We start from the raw sequence: 22,491 nt of genomic DNA, 5'->3' as shown, positions 1-22,491 counted from the left end.
TGTGCTTTTAATGGGGAATTGAACCTATGACCCTTTGGTCCACGTGCCGATGCTCTAACCACTGAGCAAACTGGCTGGGGCAAAATTACTCTTGAAGTAAAGAAATAGACATTTTGATTGGTGGCCCACAGGCTTCTCAGTTAGGTTTCCTCCTTTTACAAAAGCACAGAGTCCTGTGCTCTTGAATGGCACACAATATCGAGCTGGAATCTCACGTCAGATTCATAGCCGGGGCTGAGCCAGGGTCTTCTCCGGCCGAGGGCCCTGGGCGGTCAGAATGAATGAAACCCAGAACCAGGAACCGCGGGTGCCGTTCTCGGTCCTGGACACGCTTCGCATCTTTTCCTCTGCGGTGGCCTGCGGTGGCGGCTGCCAGTTTTCTTCTTGTCAAAGGGTTCTTGGTTCTTAGTCTGTAAGTGTTCTTCTAACCCCCCCTGTTTGTCTTAAAGCCAGCTTACCGGTGACTTTCCTTTCTTAGCTGTGGAAAATCAAATCCTAAGCTGAGCCACGCGCCGGACTCGCTCCCCTTGCTGCGACACGTCCCCATTCAGGAAAGAGACGACGAGGAAACCGTGAGGTGCCCACCGCCGCCGGCACGGAGGGGTCTCCGCTCGGCCGGACCTCACGTGCTCGGGAGCCGGTGCTCGGCCAGCAGGGCGCGCGCTCCGGGCCTCTCTCAGGCTCCAGCGGCTGGACAGTGGGGAGGCAGAGACTACGGGGACACGAGGACCACTCTCTGAGGCAGGACACGTGTTCTGCACGTTTCCTGCCGGGACAGTCATGTTTACTGGAAACGGTCTCTGGGTAACTATACTTTATGGGAAATATGCAAATTCAGTACTTTCTATGTCGTGAACAGAAGCGGAGGCTTCATTTCTCCAGCAGAGAGATCCAGCTATTTTAGGTTGAACTCAAATAAAAGAACTTTATTGGAGATTGTCAGTTTCCAGGCTTCCTTTTGTCATTGAAGGAAAAAACTAACTTTTTAAACTGAGTTTCTGTTAGACTATGGATGCATTTTTAATTTGTTTATAAATTTGAGGTTAATTTGGTAGCAGTATCGTTGTTGGTGAACGAGTCATGCGTGTGACATGCCATGGAGAGATTTACGTGTGTGCGTACTCATGCACATCCCAGCACACGTGGTTTCCGTAGCGACCTGAGCCGATGCCTGTCCCAGTACGAAGTGAAGCAGTGATGATGGTTTACCTGTTGTGCAGTTCAAGGATCCAGCCCTTGGTTCCGGGTCCTGTGTGTCTATTCTCAGCCAAACGAAGCCTCTGACGACTTAGATTCTCTGCAGTGTCCCCTGGGGCACACACGGCCGTGTGCACGTGGGGTGGAAACTCTGGCAGTTTACATGTAGTTCTTAGTCATTGAGTTACCTGTTTTGAAGCATCGATTGAGGCAAATTGAAAACCTGAACACTGTAATAAGATTTTGTGACCTTTATTTTTTATTTAAAAAATATATATATTTTATTGGTTTTTTACAGAGAGGAAGGGAGAGGGATAGAGAATTAGAAACATCGATGAGAGAGAAACATCAATCAGCTGCCTCCTGCACACCCCCTACTGGGGATGTGCCCGCAACCAAGGTACATGCCCTTGACCGGAATCGAACCTGGGACCTTGCAGTCCGCAGGCCGACGCTCTATCCACTGAGCCAAACCGGGTAGGGCGGTTTTGTGAACTTTTAAAGGTTAGAAAGTTAAGTTATTATATGTGAAGTCTATATAGGCAAACCTCGTTTCATTGTACTTCGCTTTATTGTGCTTCACAGATGGTGCCTGTTTGTTTGTTTGTTTGTTTGTTTGTTTTTACAACTAGAAGGCAAGGCCCTCCAGCAGCAGAGATCACGGCCCGCTTTGCGGCGGTGGCTGGCACTGAGCCCGCAGTGTCTCCGAGCTCAGCCGGTATGCATCACCATCAGGGCTCCACCTACCCTAATGGCAGGAAGATTTCCGAGGTTTAAAGACGAATTTCTCAAGAGACCAGGGGGTGGGGTGAGACATTTCTGGGTCCACCCCCTTGGTTCTGCCACTTACTAGCTTCATGACCTGGGCAAGTTCCTTCACCTCTGTATCTGTTTCCCTGCCCTTTCAATGGGGCTGATGCCTCCCTCATAGGGTTGTCAGTGAGGTTATCTTGTAAGGTACTCGGCACTGCTGAAGTACTTAGTTAGCACTTAGTAAATCCACAAAAACAGCTGTTATTGCTGCTTAAAACCCTTTAAAAATTTTTATTGACAGGTTCCTGTGAAAATGGAAACATAGGAAGCAAGGTTGCTGAACCAACAGTGGTTGCCAAGAGTGGACAGCCATTCCCAATGCTGCATGAGTTACTTACATTTTTAAAGGGGAGACCCCATTAGCGATTCGCCTTTGGAAGGAACTGTGAAAGGCTCGGAGAAATCCCGCTTTCCTAGTTTTCATAAGGAGCAGAGCAGTTGCCTCACATCCAGGTTGAGGTCAGGGCAGATGTCAGCAGAGACTGATGCCTTTTTCCTCCTACAAACAATGCAGTGCTTTTTTTTTTTTAAAATTTGTGGTTTCTACGGAGACTGAGTTCTTATTTTAACAGCAGTACTAGAATAGTTTACTCTTAGGCAGTTTCTGTTAGATTTTGATGGTGTATAAATGGGTTTAAATTATTTTTCAGGTGGTTAAAATTCTACAGGGTGGGGCCAAAGTGGGTTTACAGTTGTTCATATTGGAAATATACAATAGGAAATACTAATGCAAGGACAAATTGTTTCACGTATTCACGACTGTAAACCTACTTTTGTTCCACCCTGCGCATAAGTATACAGTTGCTCATGTCAGCAACTTGGGAATCATTCTTAACTCCTTATTCTTCATACCTCATATCCAATCGCCAAGTCTTTGAATAATTATCTTGTAGATACTTTTATAATCCATCCATTCTTTTGTAACCCCACGTCTACCATCCTAGTTTAACTCGGCATCATTTGTTTTTTTAAAACAAGTTTCTGCTCTTACATTTGCATGGCATCCCGGTCCCCCAAGCCCAGTCTGTTCTCAAAAAGCGAATGTGTCTTTTCTGAAAAGCAAACCTAATAATTTAGAATCCAACAACGGCTTACTACTACTTTTAACAAGGTGTACAGGCCCTCCCTGTTGAGAAAGATTTTTGAATCTTTCCATTGAAACACCTATTTTTGCTGGGTATAAAATTCTGGTTTTAAAGATGCTTTTGCTGTCCTGCTTCCTGGATGGCATTGTTTCTGACAGGAAGGCTGCTGTCTTTCTTATATATACATATATACCTTTAACATGTTTTGGCTGCTCTTCAGGTTTTTATAATTGAATTTGTACAATTTATATTGTATACTGGTGTGTTTTTTTCTTCTTTTCCTTTTTGTGTGCTTGAAGTTTGTTGCACTTATTGGATCTGTGAGTTACATAGATTTGGAAAACTTTTGGATGTTTTTAATACCCACTTCCACCCACCACCTCCGGTCTCTGTGCATATAACATGTATGTCAGGCTGCGTGACGTTGTCCGGCAGCTTACTGACATTCTATACATTGTTCCAGTCTTCTTTCTCTGTTGTTAATTTTGGATCGTTTCTATTCTGTATCTTCTTCACTATCTCTTCTTCTGCACTAATTTTCTATTAATCCTACTCCATGTATTTTCATCTATAGACGTTCGATTACTTTTTATATCTTTCATGTATCTCATTGAGCTGCTTCATGACTGCAGTCTTAAACTCGGTCATGTAAGCCACAGTCTTGGTGACATTGAATTTGGTTCTGGAGACTTCATTTCCTTCTATGCTCCCAGGTACCTTGGCTGTTAATGGTATTGGACAGATTGTTTTCCTGCCTGTGCATTGGAGATGGTGAGGTCTTTTCTTTAGATAGTGGTTTTGTGGGGTTTTTAGAAGGAAAATTAAATTTTAGTGTTTTTAAAAATCTTTATTGTTGAAAGTATGACATAAGTCCTCCTCCCCCGCCCCCATTAGCCTCTTCCAGCCCACTCCCGTTCCCCCCCTTCCCCAGGCGCTCACTACCCCATTGTCTGTGTCCACGGGTTATGCATATATGCATACAAGTTCATTGGTTGATCTCTTCCCATCCATCCTCCCTCCCCTGCCTTTCCTCTGAGATTCAACCGTGTTCATGCTTCTATGACTCGGGGTCTATCTTTTTTTATTAAATATTTTTATTGATTTCAGAGAGGAAGGCAGAGGGAGAGAGAGAGAAACATCAATGATGTGAGAGAATCATTGATCGGCTGCCTCCTGCATGCCCCCCACTGGGGATCAAGCCTGCAACCCAGGCATGGGCCCCTGACTGGAATCGAACCCAGGACCCTTCAGTCCGCAGGCTGACGCTCTATCCACTGAGCCAAACCAGTTAGGGCTCTGGGTCTATTTTTGATCATCAGTTTATTTGGTTCATTAGATTCCATATATGAGTGAGATCATGTGATACTTAACTTTCTCTGACTCAGTATAATGCTCTCCAGGTCCATCCATGCTGTTGCAAATGGTAAGTTATTTCTTTTTTATTACCGTGTAGTATTACATTGTGTAAATGTACCATGGTTTTTTAATCCACTCATTTGCTGATGGGCACTTAGGCTATTTCCAAGTCTTAGCTATGGTAAATTGTGCTGCTGTGAACATACAATTCAGCAGGCTGATGGGTAGTGTACTTTCGTTTGTTGTCCAGCAGATGGCGGTATTGCACACGTTTTATTTCTCTTACCTGCGCTATTTGTGCTGCTGGGGTCACAGTGGAATGGCCTCATGTTGGCTAAGGAAAGTGGTGTGTGTACCCTGCGGTGGTGGGTGTCCCCTCTGTGCCTCGCTCACCTTGGCTGTGGGGCACTAGCACTGTGGTGGGGGGTAGGTGGCAAGTGGAAGAATAAATGTTTTTCTCACCTCAGTAAATGGAACAAAGTTTTCCTAGTTGTTCAAGCCAAAGGCTCTGGCTTTATTCTCGGCTCCTCTCCTCCTCCATCTCCTCTACGTCTAACCCACCGCCACGCCCCGTCAGGTCTACACTCCACGGCTGCAGGTGAGGCCTCCGCACGTCCACCTGCGCCACGATGCCGACCCCCGGGCCCTTCCATTCTCGCCTCCCAGTCGCCTCTCCACAGCCACACGCGTGAACTTAAAAACATGGGAACTCTAAAGCTTTCTCCCTCCCGAAACCCTTCCTGGCTCCCCTGTGGCGGCCTCCAAGCCATGCCCTATCATGCCTGCTCCCTTTCCAGGTTTCCTTCTCTATCCCCTACCTCCCTGCTCCTCCCCTGCACCACTGACTGCTCGAGTGTGCTTTTCTGGGCCCTCCCTCGGATGGCCTCCGGCTGTCGGGGCCTTCGCGGGGCCTTCTCTGATGGCGCCAGTGAGGGCTCTTCCTGCTGCTGCTCACAGGCTGATTGCCCTGTTTATGCTTTGCCTCCTTGTTCGACCTTCCACTGGGCTGAGCGCCCCTCCAGGCAGGCGCTATTGTTTTGTTCACCTCTCGGTCCCCAGAACACCGAGCAGTAAGTACCTGAGCCCATCCTCGGTACTCGATAGAATAAATGAAAAACAGACCTCGAGTAATTGACCTTCATGCAGTTGTTTCCTCTGCTAGGATGGGGAGGGTGCCCTCACGACTCGCTCACCCTCGGCGCTCCGTGTGTGTCTGTGCAACCATTTCTAGGAACGTGGGCTTTGCTGTGATCCCCCAAAAGGAGTGGTATCACCTACCTGATGTTTATGTCCTGGAGAAATTAACCCAAACTGTAAAGACAGAACTAGTATAGACTATTCCTACATTTAACTGGAATAACCACAGGAGGTTCACTTAATTTTATAATTTGTTGTATTGGGAAAAGTTATTCCCCCTAATTGCTACGGAGGGATGGCCTCAGACTTCCTGAACACGTATGTGTGGCCCAGGTATAATCTAAACCAGTGGTCGGCAAACTCATTCGTCCACAGAGCCAAATACCAACAGTACAACGATTGGAATTTCTTTTGAGAGCCAAATTTTTTAAACTTAAACTTCTTCTAACGCCACTTCTTCAAAATAGACTCGCCCAGGCCGTGGCATTTTGTGGAAGAGCCACACTCAAGGGGCCAAAGAGCCGCATGTGGCTCGCGAGCCGCAGTTTGTCGACCACGAATCTAAACGACTCACTCTGAAAAGGTGAATAACCAGATACTTGCCTAACGGGGACTGGTTTTCTTGACTTTCAGAGACACATAAGACCATTCTCAATTCCAGTTTCTCTCACAAGTGTAAGCTGATGGATTGTTTTTAGTCTTGGTTCATTGCATTTAGAGGTAAGTGGACTTAGGCACTGTACAATTAACCTCCTTTCCAGTTAATGAAATTCGTTCTTGACATTTTTTTAGATCTACATATGCATAATGGGCCGAATGGGTCTCACTTTCAAAGGTAATGCATGACTTGGGATTATTGAGAAAGTTTATTAAACGTCATCTCCTCTATACACGCCTCGGCCAGTTTAGTCATTTAAAGGAACCCTTTGCCTTTTGCAGTTGTGGGCGCCCGCCTGGACGGACGTTTGAATTTCACAAGTACTTCCACCCCTTCCCTGCGCATGTCCGGGGCCTACGGCTGTAACAAGGCATGGCTCAAGGTAAGAGTGGTGGCTTATTAAGGACAACATAGGCCTCTTGGATTTGTGTATTTGTTCAGAGTTCTGCTTGACTTCGAGGGGGAGCATTAGGCTCAGTGAAAGCATGTGGCTGTTTTTTGTCTTCTGGTGTATGTGTGAGGAAGATTCAGAGCTCCCTAGCAGATAGAATCCCCTTCTTCTGGCTCTGTTTGCATAGCAGCATCAAAAACAGGTCTAAGTGAGTGGGTATCTTTGAGTTAGTGAAAAGCAAGGAGAATAGGTTTCCTGTAATAACTGTGGCTCGCTTTCTGCAAGTCACTGTGTTACTGATAACCCTTAAGAGCAGGGCCCGTCAAGAGCGGCCTCAGTAAGTAAACCTGTGATTGTTGAAAAGCACAGGTAGCTCCTAGGCCCTGGAGCTCGATGCTCTGTTCTTCGGACTGAACGTCATGTTTGTGGCTGGGTTCTGTGTTCATGCCGTGTCCCGCGGTCAGGAACATGCTGTGGAAGTCAGACTGCCACCGTTTAGCTAAACCGAACACGCTGGCTTCCGTAAAACCCAGTCTCTGTGCAGGCGGGACCTATTACACGTGAAACTCACGTAGCCATGTGTTTAAAAGGCCTTTTCTACAGGAGACTAGCTTACCGTTCAAAAAGGAAGTAGCCAGGAGAGTCCCCGGTAGGAGTGAAAAGCCAAGGGCTTTCGGCGCCCGGGGCTTTGGGAGTCGGTGCCATAACGAGGTTAGAGCAGATGATGTTACAGGAGCTCGGTCTGCTCTGTCCGGTGGGACGCGATCACAGCACCCAGAGCCTGCTCTGTGGTCAGTAAGGAGGTGACAGCACCCAGAGCCTGCTCTGTGGTCAGTAAGGAGATGACAGCACCCAGAGCCTGCTCTGTGGTCAGTAAGGAGATGACAGCACCCAGAGCCTGCTCTGTGGTCAGTAAGGAGGTAACAGCACCCAGAGCCTGCTCTGTGGTCAGTAAGGAGATAGCAGCACCCAGAGCCTGCTCTGTGGTCAGTAAGGAGATAGCAGCACCCAGAGCCTGCTCTGTGGTCAGTAAGGAGATAACAGCACCCAGAGCCTGCTCTGTGGTCAGTAAGGAGATGACAGCACCCAGAGCCTGCTCTGTGGTCAGTAAGGAGATGACAGCCACCCAAACAGCAAGAGAACGACTTGCCCCTTTCTGCATCCTCCGCTGTGTCACGTCTCCGCGGCTTTCCTCTCGTGCCGAGTTCATGCAATGGTAGGAACTCGTTTTTCCCTTTAGGAAGACTAAGTTACCCATGTTCTGAAATAGGTTTTAGGCCGCTTCATACCAAGAATTAAACAAAATCAAGTCGGAGCGCTTCATTCTAAAAGTAAGTGTAACCTACAGCAAACGTTTTTACGTTATTCTAATGTGAGACTTCGTAGTCTGATGAAAATAGCTTTTGTGACCTGGTGGTAGCTGGGCTGACACCGTCCCCATGGGAACAGTCTAGCGGTGCGTTTCCAGTCAGTTACTTACGCAAAGCTATTTTCTTCACAATGAAAGGTATAAAACAGGTATAATAATTAAGCTTGAAACTGGTTTGAGTTAAACATAAAGTCATCATTATAAGCATTTTCTTGATGGCAGGACTGTGTTACTTGGAGGGACTAAATCTATTTGAGGACAGACCACGCATTAGTTTTTGATTTTTTAATATCTATATAAAAAATAACGAGCGATTTACAGATCTCTTTCTCTAATCAGAACCTCAGGTGTATATATAAAGGTACTGTACAATATATAAACATTTACAACCAGAACATCCATATGTTGCTTAGCATTCCCAGGCCACATTGCTAAGTCAGGATATAATCAATACAGCGACAGGTTACTGAGGAAAAGAGCCACATCAGACTGACAACACGTGACACCCAAGTCATGTCACAGTTAACAATGAAAATAGGATTTTTATCACTAATTGTGGGCTAGAGGGAAAATAAATCATTTCTGTGGTGCTAACTCTGAGCGTTGGCCAAGCCTTCTACTTCTGCGCTGTCCGGTGGGTACAGGAGGCGGGACAGGACAGGGCCGAGCCCCCGTCCCAGGAGAGAGTTTCACAGTCAGACGCCGAGAGGGAGGGGCCTGGACACACGTTTCACAACAACGAGAGGAACCCGAGCGACAGACGGTGAGTTCAGATACTCCGACAGGGCTTGCTTCTGGAAGTTCCTCTAGTTCTAGCTGCTACTGAATGCTGCTTCCGGGCGGAAAAACACGCTCTTGGTGGTTAAAACTGCCGCCACCTCCCACCACCACCTTTCACTGGACCCGAGGGTCCCACAGGCGAAGCAGAGGTTGGGGCTCCCTTTCTGGCCTTTAGACAGTCAGTGGAGCGAGGGAGGCGGGAGGCCCAGCCTGCCCGTCCTCGCCTGCGAGGCGTGGGAGGCTTGGCAGCTTCCGTGAAACTGCTTGTAAGACTGCGTCCCTCCCACATCTGAATCCTATTGTGACTGCAAATAGGGACTAACCACCAACGGCTTAGCAGGTGCAACCCAGAGAGCCAGGAATGGAAACCTGGTGGTTTTTCTCCGACCAGGCGCACACGGCATTCCCGCGGCTGGGGGGGGGGGGGGGGCAGGAGGGGGGCGCCCCTTGGCCTCAGCGCTTCCTCCTTCGGAACGCGCAGTGTAACACCTTTGTTACTGGAACACCTGCCCAGCGGAATGAAGATAGAAAACCGTGCGCGCTCAGGATCTGACCACCTGTTTTTCTTCCCAGCAGGACGGTGAGTGGTATTTTTGAACTGGGACGCCATCTGTAGCCAGGAGCCGAGTCCCCTCTCCTGCAGGGACGCGAATGCTCTCTGTAAACATGCAACATGCTATGGAGAACGTGACTTCCAGGCCAGACCCCACCGTCACGCTGTGGCAATACTGAGCGAGGAGGAGGAGACGGAGTGAGGCGGCAGAGAACTTGGCACAGACCTACCGTGAGTGGTGACCCCACTGTTACTGTCACCCACGCCATCTGTTCCCACGGCCTGAGGGCGAGGCGGGCGCGACGGGGGGCAGCCTGCCCGGGGCCACCGACCAGGGCCCTTCCCGCACCTGGGTGGCTGGAGAAGTCCAAGTGTGCTTGGGTGCGAGCATGTCTGAAAGAGACTGGGGAAACGCTTACAGGTCACAGCCGTCTCTCGGCCACCCCAGCCGAGCCCGAGGCTTTGCTGGCACTCGGCACCTTCCAGGGCCCTGGCGTGATGGGCGCCCGCCGGCCCGGAGAGCCCCGGGCGCCGTCGGCTGCCTCCTTCCCGCTGTCGTCCTCGGCGGCGTCCGGCTTCAGCTTCCTCTCCGACGTCTCCCCCGAGGGGGCTCGCTTGCCTTTGTCACCTTCAGGTCCTCCGCGGCCAGCGACGTGCGTGGCCTTTTTGGACGGGAGAGACTTTTCGTCCGTCCTCTTGCTTTTTTTCTCCGGAGAGCGCGTCCTGCTTTTCCCGGGCTGACTCTGCTTCGGCTCGGTCCGGACCCCACCTGCGGCCGGCGGGGCGCTGTCCCCGGCCGGGGCCCCCGCCTGGTCTCTGCCGCCCTCCGTCCTCGGCGGCTTCTTTGGGCTGGAAGAGCGCCCTCTGCTGTTCCTGGCGGGGTCCTGGCCGGAACCGGCTCTGGCGCTGCTCTGCTTCTCCCCTCTCCCGGGGCTGGACGACCGGTCCCGGGGCCGCCTTTTCGGGTCACATTTGAGAGGACCGGGGATGGTTTCTAAATGGTCCTCTGAGTAGCGACTGGCGGACTTCCGAGGGCTGGCGGACCGGCCCCGGTGGGAGGCTCCGTTTTCTACTTTTAAGAGACTCTTCTTGTCCCCGTGCCCGTGGCTGGCGGGCGGGTCCCTCTTACTCACGCTTTTCTGGGGAAGGGACTGATGGGACGTGCTTTTCCTTCCAGGCACCGGGTCCTGGAGTTCTCCTGCCTTTTCCCGCGTCGGCGCTCTCACCGAAGCGTCTCCAGTTACCGGCTCTTCAGACATGGAAGCAGAGCGCGAGGGTGGGGCCGATGGCGGCTGTTCGTCGTAAATCACGTGGGGAGATGGAGGGTGAGTGGCATCCCGATCGCCTGGGGAGGGTGGGAGGGGAACATGGTTAAATGTTAGACTTGTGAGCGAGGAGCAGTGAGTTTTGAACTTTGACAGCCATTTGAAGTGGATGAGCATCCGACAAACAGTTTACATAACTCCATAAAGGCAGGCGAACACAGACAGCTGTATTTGTACATCCAGGGTAGGGTGTTTAAACATACAGCAAACATCAGTCGTCACTTTTTCCAGTTACTTATGTGGTAAAGCCCAATAAAAACTTAAAAATTAGACCAAATTACCTGGTCCGAGAGGCGTACTAATTTAGCTCTAACCAGTGGATCCAGCCTACGGACATGCTAGCTCACTAATACAGGAGACCGCACTGTGGTTCGCGGGCATTTGTAAATAATTTTCTTCATTAAGCTGTCAAATTCAACGTCAAAAGGAAACGGGAAAGTGCAGCAGGAGAATTAGGTGTATCTCATAGCATCATTTTTAATGAAAAAGAAAAAAAAAGGCGGAAGTGATTGACAAGACATGCAGATTTACCAAGTCTGTTTAAGGAAAGACCAAGAAAAGCCCTGAAAGCCTTAATGCTGCTCAGGTTTCACGTAGGAGCCCAGACCGGAGGGAGCCAAACCTGAGGAGGAAGAGAAAAGGCCTAGGACTGTGTGCACGCGGCGCGGTCAGCACAGCGACAAGCAGACGGTGGGAGGTGACAGTCAGAGGATCGCAGGCCGAGAGGGGCTGCGGGAGGTCCCGCCCGGGGCCCTCGGGTGGGCGCCTCCTCGTTTCTAGGCCAGTGCAGCATCTGAGCTCACTGCCACCTCAGCACGCCCGGGGCACCCGCAGGACCAGAGGGCCGGAAGCTCAGGCTGCTCCGCCGAGGAGCGGGGCTGACGCTGCGGAATACGTGCCGGCTGAAGGGGCTCCGGATGCCTTTTGAGACATTTAAACCACTTGCCTCCAACAGCCTCGTTCTCACAGGCACATTTCTACGTTTTCTGTGGAAGTTGGCTGGAATGGAATACATGGGAAGCTAAGTCCTGCCTGGAGCCACCTACTTTGTAATATTGTTTATAACTAATGAAAACCATGCGATCTCGCTAGCTGTCGATGATTCTGGCTTTTCTGGGACTTAGCAGGTGAGCTATCCCCTCCAAGTCCACGTTCCTCTTCCTGACCCCCTAATCCTCTCGGCTTTGCAGCTGCAGGCGCGCCCCCCGCTCACCGTGGTCAGGAATCAGGCCCGTGCCCGGCCTCAGGAGCAGGAGGACCTTGTTCCCGCCGGCCTGGATGAGCTCGATGGCGCGGGTGTGCGTGATGCCTTGCGTGGGTTCCCCGTTGATCTCCACGATCTGGTCCCCGACCTGACAGGGAGCAACACAGGAGCTGCACACCACCGTCCGTCCCGCTTCCGTCGACGCGAGAGCCGCTCGGCCTTGCCCAGCGCGCCTTCCGCTGGTAAGACCTTTCACCTGCGCACAGCGCCGCCCGCCCGCGGTGAGGAGGGGCCGGTGGTGCGGCAGGAAGAGGAACGTCCAGCTTTACAGGACTAGGAAGCAGGAGCTGGGCATCTTGAAATCAAGAACCCAATGAAATACTCCTAGATTAAAACTGAAACTCACCTTGGAGAATATATTCACATGAAGACTGATTTAAATCCAATAACTGACTCCTGTTTCATCACTGGAGTGAAAAACGATTTCCCTAAAACAGCGGCCGCCAACCTTTCGGACCTCACGGACCACGGGCTGGCGACCGCTGCCCTCAAAGACTAGGGATTGGAATCAGATGCCTCAGTACCTCTGCTATTTCCTAGAAATGTCTGTCCTTTTTTAGAGGAAAAATACGGACAAGTTTAACTTTGCAAAGGGCCTGATTAAAGATGATGATGGTAGGGATTTTATTCCAGATTTGAAACTACATTTCAAGGTGAAAACTAACTAAAGGGTGTTGGCTTCAAAACAAGGGAGGATTACCGAAAGCAATTCAAATGATCTACGTGAGCTTGCTCAACACCCAGACACAGCAGCGGGGAGGTACCACTGTCCACCTCCTGGCACAGGGCCTCGCCGCCCTCTCTGAGACGGGGACGAGATCAGTGTGCACCTCTGGGGGCGTTGGGAGGACTTAAAGGGATAGAACATGGTCACAAACCAAGCACAAATGTATGTTAGTGTGAAGTTACCTATTTTTGGGCTTTCCAAAACAGTCCTAAGGGCATCGGTATGAATTAGAGTTAACTGTAGATAGCACAATGTAAAAATTTGAAGTAGAATAAGTGCTTTGTTGTCTACTTATGAAAAAAAAAATGAAATGGAGGATATCAGAAAACAAGATCAATAGGTTTCACATATAAAGTGGAAAAGAAATCTTTAAGAGCAAGATAATTGATTTTTAAAAAGCCCAGATTTCCCGAAGTGACCAAAGAAACATTTTCATGAGGAAGTAGATGACACATTAGCACTAGATATGTAATCCTGCTGGTCGCTAGAGAAGAGAGAATTAGAGCAGACAGTGTGTGACGCATGCTCTGGGTACATCTCAGAAAACAAGACTGAAGTTATAATTAAGTTCAAGCACATTCTTTGGCTTAAATTCACTGTCCAAACCTGCGTAGTTCTTACTGTTTTAGCCAACAAGTAAATTATAATAAAAGCTGTAACTGAACAGACTTGCCACCAGGTGTCACTGTTGTTTAACTTGAAGCTGAGCTGGGGGGGGGGGGGGGGGGCCGGCGCCCGGCCCAGTGCAGAAAGCGGCGCTGAGAGAGGGAGAGGCAGACACCGTGTACAGCTCGGTTACTTTAAAACTTTACCATGGGGTGAGAATACATCGTTTGGCAAACAGAACAAATTCATGTTCAGGTTTGTATTACTGAAAAAATTGTGGGGGATGGAGAAAAAAACGAGAATAAGAGAACGGGAGGAAGAAGGGATAAAGAAAAACTTGGCTCTCTCAAAAAACTATTTTTAAGGCAATCTCACAGTTTTTAAAACATCCACTAAAAATATTACAAAATCATATTTCTGACAGTTGTTCACATGATCATCTCAGATCATATCAAGAGCCCACATGCCTCCCAAAGGCACCGGCAGGACAGACCTGGTCTCTCTGCAGCCGTCACGGACCGTCTCGCTGAGCCTCAGGTGAACTCTGCCCGGGGCCGAGGGCACCCCCTCACAGCTGAGACTCGCACTAACACAGGGAGGCCGTGTGGCCTGGGAGGCGGCCGATCCCGATACTTTCTGACTTCGTCCCATGTTAAACATTGACATTATTCCTTAACTCGAACTCTTCCCACTTCCGCCGATTTCTCGTCAGCTTTGCCTGGAACCTTATCTCCTCCTCTCTACATTTTAAGCAGATTTAAGGACCAGCTGAGACTCAGACACTCTCCACAGCTCTCCATCTATTACAAGTTCCCATGTTCCTGTTTGCTAATTGCTTCGTATAACCAAGCCCTGCCTACCAGCAATAAGTTCCAGAAACCAATCTTAAATAGTAACGATAATTCTCTCATTAGCTACAAGTGTTATCCATCCATCCTATTCTTCCAGCAAATACCTACGGAGCACCCACTAGGAACACTCAGGGCGCCGAGGACGCGGGAGCGACGGAGAGAAGAAGGGGCGTCCTGGGTTGGAGAGGAACCGGCAGGCACACGCCTCCCAGGTTTTAGTGACGCCGGGTCTTGCTGCTTAGACTTCGGAGCCGCCCGCACACCCTCTCAGCACCTGCTTCCCGGCTGGAGCCCAAGGCAGAGGTAAGAGGCCGACTCACGTGGATCCTGCCGTCCTGGAGGGCGGGCCCGTCCTCGGCCAGGCGCAGGATGAACAGCCCCATGTTGTACTCCTTCCCACCGCGGAGGCTGAACCCGAAGCCCCGGGGGCCTCGCTCCAGCTCCACCGGGTAGCAGCCCAGGCCCTGAGGGAGGGGAGAGGGGGGACAGGCTCCAGGGGCCGCTCGCTCACGGCTGGGGGACGGGATCTACCCTCAGGCCGCACTGCGATGGCGCAAGGAAGGAGCGGGCGCTGCGGCCCCAGCTCCGCAGCTTTTACAAATGCAGCCGCAATCGGGGGCTACGTGTCTCCTCTGCTAGCTGGTCAATCAGAACAGAATTTTGGGACGTGCTTCCTTGAAGTCGATTTTAACTAATTTTCCCGAAAGAAGAGAAAACCCACAGCTCCTCTGATGAACTCAAGCCCTGCTCCAAGTACTCAGCCAGGGTTCCGATTTCTCCACCCGCTGGGCAAACCTTCCTGTCCCTCTCCATTCCCTCCTGGAAGCCAACGGAAGGCCAACCTCACAGTAGGTCCTCAAGAGTGACTGACTTGAACAAATATATCTGATTTGCAATAAAAAAACACACCCAGTGTGCACCGGGGGCATCTCACCTGGTGGGGCCGGCTGCCCACAGCTGCGCTCACGGCCGTGTCGGGCTGCGCGAGGTGCTTGTGGTCCGCCCACGAGTGTCTGTAGGAGGCGGGCGCGTCTTTGCCAGGCTCACTGCGGAGAGAAGCCCGGCGCTGCGCTGAGCAAACCCAAACCCAAACCCAAACCGCTGCCAGCAAAGCCGCTTCTCCATTTCTCCTCAGAGCGGGGCCTGGCCGCCCGCCCCGACGCACTGCTGTGGGGACAGGCTCCAGCCGGACGGGGATGCTGGGCAGAAACCGGTCCGCCGCCAGCGTCCTGTCCGCATGGCCCGGTGTCCGGGCAGTTCACACCCAGGAAACTGCACTCGAGCAACAACCCGCGGCCCCCGAGCCGACCGCGCCACAGCCAGGCGGCTCTGCTGAGCGCCCACCCCGGAGGGGCTGCAGGAGTCTGTAGTAACCGAGTGTTTAGGGCCAATGTTGCGAGCGAAGAGGAAGTAAACAGGTATAGGCACTGCTCTGCTCAGGTTGCCGAGGAGACAGCAGTCTCTGTGGGGCTGGGGCTGGGGCTGCCCTCCCAAACCAGGGCCCAGAGTAGCCGAGCCCGTGGGGCCGCGGCTTCCTCCGTCCCCACGTGTCTGGCGCGATGGAGAATCGGGCTGTGCGGGGATGGAGGGGGGTGCAGGAAGGACCTGAAGGTGGAAGGTGCAAGTTCACTGCGGGGCGGGGTGGGTGTGGGGGCAGTGGGTGCCGAGGAGAGAAGCCTCACCTGTCCCCAGGCGCGTGGTTGGCCTGTGACGGTCCCAGGGGCCGGTGCTGCAGGGCCGGGCTTTGCCTGGCCGAGTTTGTTCCTGACGGTGGACCATGATGCTCTGTTCAAAGGAGAAAAGACAGAGCTAAGCATTTGTACCCCAAAATGTGGAGGCCGAGTGGATCCATGAGCACAAGACAGTAACACATGGTCCCCCTTTCCCGCCTCAGAGGCCGGCGCGAGCCGCTGCTCAGCTGTCGGAGGAGGAACGTGGCCGCCTTCCCCGTGTCTGGCGAGTCATGTTTATGTTTGAGGAGAACAGGGGTCACTTACTCCACGCACTCCCCTCCGCCACCTGATGTGGATCCGCTCAACAGGAGAGTCACCAAGGAAGCCACTCGGGTCCTGCCCGGCGAGGACGGCTCCGGAACCGCCTCGTAGCCTGTTCCCCTGTGGGTTCCGGAGCTCACCCCCCACCTCTAAACCCCTGGGGGCGGGGACAGAGGCCTGCTGCGTCCCTCATCCGGGAGCAGTTATCTCGCCTGACCCTGAACTCCAGCACACAGTCACCCCTAGAGTTGACGAATGTTTAGAAAACAGAAGCAGGCAGATCTTTCTAAGAGCACAATAGGAGGTGAGGAAAAGGCACATCTGTTCCTGCATCTGGGGCAGCAGCTCCAGCTCCGTTGCCCTGAAGGCAGATGTGGTACTGAGCTCCTCAGAGGGTTTTCTCTCTGCAGCCTTAAGACTTATTTAAAAGGACATACGGTCGGAATAGTCTACCAATCTCTCTTGCTGCGGGCTGCTTACTTCCCTGGCACACAAATGGCCACCACTCTCTAGCTGGAGCTACTGTTGTCTTTAGCTAGTGACACTTTATAATAAACTTTTTAACCCATTAAATGGAAAAGGCTGCCTAGCTAGTGTGGCTCAGTGGTTGAGCGTCGAGCTATGAACCAGAAGGTCATGGTTCAGTTCCCTGACAGGCACATGCCTGGGTTGCGGGCTCGATCCCCAGTGTAGGGCATGCAGAAGGCAGCTGATCAATGATTCTCTCTCATCACTGATGTTTTTCTCTCTCTCTCCCTCTCCCTTCCTTTCTGAAATATCTATAGCCTATATAATAAAAGCCTAATATGCTGAGTGTCCAGTCGACCGTTCAACCAATCAAAGTGTAATATGCTAATGATATGCTAAGGTCACTCAACCGCTCACTATGACATGTACTGACCACTAGGGGGCAGATGTTCCGACCAGTATGTTAGCTTACTGCTGAGGTCCGGCCGATGGGGACTGAGCGAGGCAGGCCAGACACGCCCTGGAGCCCTCTCATGGTCCCTCCCAGGTTGGCCAACCTCCTGCGTCCCTCCTGGGCCCCGATTGTTCACCAGTGGGGTCCCTCGGCCTGGCCTGAGCCCTCTCACAATCCGGAACCCTTTGGGGGATGTTGGGGAGCTGGTTTCGGCCCAATCTCACAGGTCAGGCCGAGGGGCCCCACTGGGCCTCTAGTATATATATAAAAGCCTAATATGCAAAGTGTCCCCTCGGGAGTATGACCGACTGTGAGTTCGATCACTCGCTATGATGTGCACTGACCACCAGGGGGGCGGCACACAATGAAAAAAGGCCCCAGCCAGCAGCTGCTAGGGACCCTACCCTTGCACAAATTTCATGCACTGGGCCTCTAGTATATAAAATGGAAAAGGCAAAAAATGAGACTCCAGGGCACATTAGAGGGAGCCAGGCCTTCTGCAGGCTCTGGGCCCCTCGGGGCCCCTCGGTCTACTGCCTTAGGTCGACTGCTCCCTTCCTTACCTTCCTCGGCGATGACCGTCAGTGTGACCGTGACGCCGGCGTCCTTGATCAGCTGGACGATGCTGTCGTGGGACAGGTCGACGATGGAGTGCCCATTCACTGCTGAGATGTGGTCTCCCACCTTCAGCTTCCCACAGCGGTCAGCGGGGCTTCCTTCTATGACTCGGCCGATTTTATGAGGAATAACTGTAAGAAAAACATCCCCAGGTTTTCAATTATTTAAATACCTGTTAGGGTTAGATTTATCACATCATTTAAAAATTCAACACAACAGCAAATAAAATTCTTGAAAAAATACAGCAAAAAAAACACATGTGAGCCTCCTATCCAAATGCAGCTATTTCCTATCTATAACCTTCCCCTTCTTGCCCACATGCACTCTCTTTTTAAAAAAATATATATTTTATTGCTTTCTGAGAGCGAGAGAGAGGAAACGATGATGAGAGAGAATCATCGATCGGTTGCCTCCTGCATGCCCCCTATTAGGGGTTGAGCCCAAAATCTGGGCATGTGTCCTGACCGGGAATTGAACCATGACCTCCTGGTTCACAGGTCGATGCTCAACCACTGAGCCACGCTTCACATAGCTGCAGCCGCAGCATCCCAACCTCTTTGCTGTATTCCATTCACCAGAAACCTTCCCCCAGTCTTTATACAGTCATCCTACAGTCCTGTTGAGAGACGCCCGACCTCGCTGGTACTGATGAGAACATCTCGCCAACCTGCTGGCTCTTGTCTTGTTGCTGGCTGTTCAGGCTGCATCACATCGTGGACTGTTTTAGAAACGGCAACAATGAGATAGCCTCCGGCCTCTCGCAGGGCATCGACTCCCACGAGGGAGGGACCTTGTAAATGAACGCAGTTTTAACTCCAGGGGAGGACTCGGAAGTTCTTGGTTAGGAATCCGAGTGTAGTGAAACGACTGACCATTCAAATGAATCGTACTTAGCTCTAGAGCAAAATTAACTCCTTGTCTTCAGGCCTTTAGATCTTCTTAAAGTTAGGAATTTTAAGAAGTGGAATTAGAACATTAACGCTTTACGTTAACATATGTGGCCCGTGGATAAAACCCTACCCTGAACGGACAAAGTGAGGCCCAAGCCCTTTGCACAGACCCTGGGCCAGTGGTCGGCAAACTCATTAGTCAACAGAGCCAAATATCAGCAGTACATCGACTGAAATTTCTTTTGAGAGCCAAATATCTTAAACTTCTAACGCCACTTCTTCAAAATAGACTCGCCCAGGCCGTGGTATTTTGTGGAAGAGCCACACTCAAGGGGCCAAAGAGCTGCATGTGGCTCGAGAGCCGCAGTTTGCCGACCACTGCCCTGGGCGGTTCTATATGAACGCCTGGCTCACAGGCTAAAGGCTTTCCCGACGAACTATCAGGACACTTCACTGTTATGGATGGGGCATCTGTACTAGATACGGATATTCCTTCCTGGGTCTCCGGGAACTCCCTTCCTGAGGCCCGTGACCCCGCAGGCTCCTGGGCCTGCTGACTGCTGCCTGTTAGGAAAAGGGACAATTAATATTTTTAAGTGGCACTGTGATGGCGTTTAATTCCCACAGTCATTGGGCTCCTTGCTAAGTATTTCTGAGTCTTATTTGGTGCCTATTAGAGACATTTTACTTTAAAAAATATATATATTTTTTTATTGATTTTAGAGAGGAAGGGAGAGGGAGAGAAACATTAGTGATAGAATCATTGATTGGCTGCCTCCTGCACGCCCCCTGCTGGGGATCGAGCCCGCAACCTGGGCATGTGCCCTTGATGTGCCCTTGACCGGAATCAAACCCGGGACCCTGCAGTCCGCAGGCCGATGCTCTAGCCACTGAGCCAAACCAGCGCGAGCGAGAGACCTTTCAACAGGCCTTCACTGGGGCCTGGAAGTTGCTGTTGGCCGTGACTGACGTCCCCACGGACGCTGCCGTTCCTCGGCCCTTCCAGGGTTTCACAGGGAGAGATTTTATCTTAAAGCGAGGAAGTCGATGTGGGAAGCGAGGGCCTTTTCGCTCTGAACGATCTCAAGCGCTTACCGTGCTGTTTTCCGTACAAACGAGGCCGAGAGGCAAGTGGCAGGAGGAAGGCCACACCCTGTGTCAGGCGGGAGCCACACTAATGCACACCCGCTGGCCGGTCAGACACGGGGCTGACACAGGGGCCCCTGGGGACTCTCCAAATCGATACCTCAGTTACTCTCCTTCCCAGAACGAGTTCCTCAGGCAGAGGGCTCACCCTAGTTCCCCCGGGAAGAAAACGACGCCGCCCCTCGGCCCCCGAGAGGGTGGCTCGGACTCGGGAAAGCTTCGGCCAGAATTCCTCCGGGTCCCGGGCTCCCTCTCAGCAGGCAGGCCTGAGGACGGGGCCTCCCGGACGAGGGACAGTAAAAGCAGTCGGACTGTCCTCGTCTTGGCCAGACAGCGACACCGCCGAGAGACCAGGAGAAGGACAGCTTCTGAGCATGCCCAGAAAGGACCGGGACCTTTCAAGGTCACCCCTCGGAGAACACCCAGCTAAGGACAGTCTGCCGTCCTGCCCTGGCTTTTCTGGTTTGAAAGTCTGCAGATGTTTGCCATAAAGTCAGTTCACCCGCCTTCATTCAGCTCCGGCCTCAACCCGGCTCACAGCCGGGCCCCCAGACCTTTCATTTCAGGGAAAGAGAGGGCGGTGGCTGGAAATGCCCCTTCTCAAAGGAACCCTTCGCAACCAGGACTGAAGAGTCTGTGATGCGGGAGAGAGACACGAACACCGCTGAGGTCCTGGCAAAGCAAGAGCCAGCCAGTCCTTTTCATCGGAAACAGGAGTCTTTTCTCGTCCTCATCGAGCACTGATGCCGGCTGGGCCCGCCAACGAGGTGCTGGCCTGCGCCCCGACCTCCGAAAGTCACCGGAATGGAACCGCAGACCTTTAAAACTGTGAGAGGTGCCCCTGGGAACTTTCCTGTGACAAGTGTCGGCAGGAAAAAATAACCCATACTGAGCTGAAGACCGATCTAGACCAGCCCCAGGCCCGTAAAGAAGGACCTCTTCGGACAGGCAGGCTCCCCGCCTGTGCTCTGATGTAAACTCTTCTCTAACCAAACCTCTGCCTCGCAGTGCCCGGCACTGGCCCCGTCTCTGCGTGAGGCTCCTCATCCCCTCACCCCGGCCCGGCCTCCGTCTCCAGGAGATGGACGCGTGGGGTTCTAGGAGGCTGCTCGCAGCTCGGCGTCTTGTGAGCCCGTTAACGAGCGTGTGAGTGAGGTGATCGGTTCTGGTTTTGCACCCGACTGAAAATCCCAAGGACTTGATGTGAGATGCAGTGCCAACCTGAGCCTAATTTACTATTCAAGCTGATAATTAATGAGCTGCAAACACTCATTTCCTGCCACACATTAGCTGCTGCTTCAATCTTACATTTTAATTGAGCTTTCTTTCCCATCTCATTACTCAAGTATTAATAAACTTCTCAAAGTTTCTTTTAAAAAAAGATCAAGAGACAGTGACAAACAATTTCACAGATAATGCCGAGGATGGCGGCGGCGGCGGCGGGTCCAGGCTACGGACCTCTGGGCTGTAGCTCCTTTAATCCCCAGAAGCAAGTGAGACAGGAAGCACTACCACCGTCCTCCCCTCACAGAGGAACCTGGAGCTCTTTGAGGGCAAGCGACTTGCCCAGATCACAAGACTCCAGCAGGGCCTGAACCCAAGTTCGCCAGGCCGCAGAGCCCACCACTGATGCCACTATCTCACAGAGACCGATGGCACACAAAACCACCCAAACTGCAAGGAACAACTCAAGTTAACTACAAAATAGTTAAACATTTTAAGTATAAACAAATACAATACACACAAATCAGAATATATCTAATATGTAATATATTAAAGTGTAATACACATTTTAAATAGAATCACTATGAAAGTGTTAAGCATTTTAAGTTATGCAACTTATTTTACTGAATCCCTCCATATTGCTTAGTTTTATGGTGCAGATGGACTCCGCCCTGATTTTTATAGTTCGAGAAAAGGAATCGCTTCGATATAAAAAGTGCGCAGCATCTATCATACCGAGTAATGATCTTCCACCGTCTTGGTTGACCTGGAAGGCTGGGTTACTGTACGCTCTGAGGTTTAGAATACGATGATCTGAGATGGTTCTTTGTGTTTGGAAATCCTGATTTCCAACGACAGAACATAAAAGGCACCTAAAAGCTGCTTTCTTTCAGTTTTCTGAATCAGGCCACATAATCATCCTCACAGCACCAGAGACAGTTCCAGTTCCAAGTGTTACCATAGCAACTGCTTATGGAAAATGGAAAGGAGTAGCAGTGAGCAGTGGCCTGACACTGGAGCCATAACTCATCATGTCACCGGCTTCCTCCTTCACACGCGGGCATTCATTTTAGCAAGATTTCTGCAAATTCTTGGGCTCCCGAAAGTGTCTGCTTTTGTCACTAAGGTTTTAGTGACCATCTCGTCTAAAAGGATCTCACGACCCAAGAAATAAACCCACAGGCAAAGGCAAGAGGCATCTGTCATGTGGCCAGAGATGCTTTTCATCCGACTTAGAAAAATAAAGTTACCAGACAAACATGCTACATAACGAATCATTTGCCGGTTCTCTTACTCATTTGGATTTCCTAATTACATTTAGAGATAATTATTTCTTAGAAACACTAAGATGAGACAAATTTTTTTTATTTGGTGAACCCTAACAGCCCTGAACATACTGGAAATAATTCCTCTCTGGTAAGGGAGTTAATACATTCATCCCTCACAGATGAGAATATTCTCGTTATGCCAGTTCGGGATATCTAGATTAATTTTCAAAGGTTCTGACAAAATGTTTGCCTTCCAATGAAGCATACACAAGAAGGTCGCTTTAGAGGCAAAATATGGCAATTACTGTTAAATAACA

The 22,491-nt window shown here is 51.0% G+C and overlaps 2 protein-coding genes across 6 annotated transcripts in view; one reads left to right on the top strand and one right to left on the bottom strand.

Moving 5' to 3' along the window:
* Positions 1 to 8,769, top strand: part of PHTF1 (putative homeodomain transcription factor 1) — a 40,434-nt gene extending 31,665 nt beyond the window's left edge. For 2 of the 5 annotated variants that reach the window (XM_079761202.1, XM_079761206.1), the window contains 3 exons: positions 479 to 6,628; positions 7,908 to 7,968; positions 8,651 to 8,769. In XM_079761202.1, coding sequence (XP_079617328.1) covers positions 479 to 499 — 21 coding nt within the window. In that variant the 3' untranslated portion in view covers positions 500 to 6,628; positions 7,908 to 7,968; positions 8,651 to 8,769. The remainder of the gene's footprint in view (positions 1 to 478; positions 6,629 to 7,907; positions 7,969 to 8,650) is intronic. The other 3 variants (XM_079761205.1, XM_079761203.1, XM_079761204.1) reach the window with 3 other exon arrangements.
* A 976-nt stretch (positions 8,770 to 9,745) lies between these two features.
* Positions 9,746 to 22,491, bottom strand: part of MAGI3 (membrane associated guanylate kinase, WW and PDZ domain containing 3) — a 138,233-nt gene continuing 125,487 nt past the window's right edge. Inside the window, exons 16-21 of the mRNA XM_079761200.1 lie at positions 17,592 to 17,777; positions 15,795 to 15,897; positions 15,047 to 15,158; positions 14,433 to 14,576; positions 11,878 to 12,016; positions 9,746 to 10,684 (exon numbers count right to left, since the gene is read on the bottom strand). Coding sequence (XP_079617326.1) covers positions 9,762 to 10,684; positions 11,878 to 12,016; positions 14,433 to 14,576; positions 15,047 to 15,158; positions 15,795 to 15,897; positions 17,592 to 17,777 — 1,607 coding nt within the window. The 3' untranslated portion in view covers positions 9,746 to 9,761. The remainder of the gene's footprint in view (positions 10,685 to 11,877; positions 12,017 to 14,432; positions 14,577 to 15,046; positions 15,159 to 15,794; positions 15,898 to 17,591; positions 17,778 to 22,491) is intronic.

Source organism: Cnephaeus nilssonii, assembly GCF_951640355.1.
Source record: "Cnephaeus nilssonii genome assembly, chromosome: 21".
Taxonomy (NCBI): domain Eukaryota; kingdom Metazoa; phylum Chordata; class Mammalia; order Chiroptera; family Vespertilionidae; genus Cnephaeus; species Cnephaeus nilssonii.
This window is presented reverse-complemented; position numbering and strand designations above follow the sequence as displayed.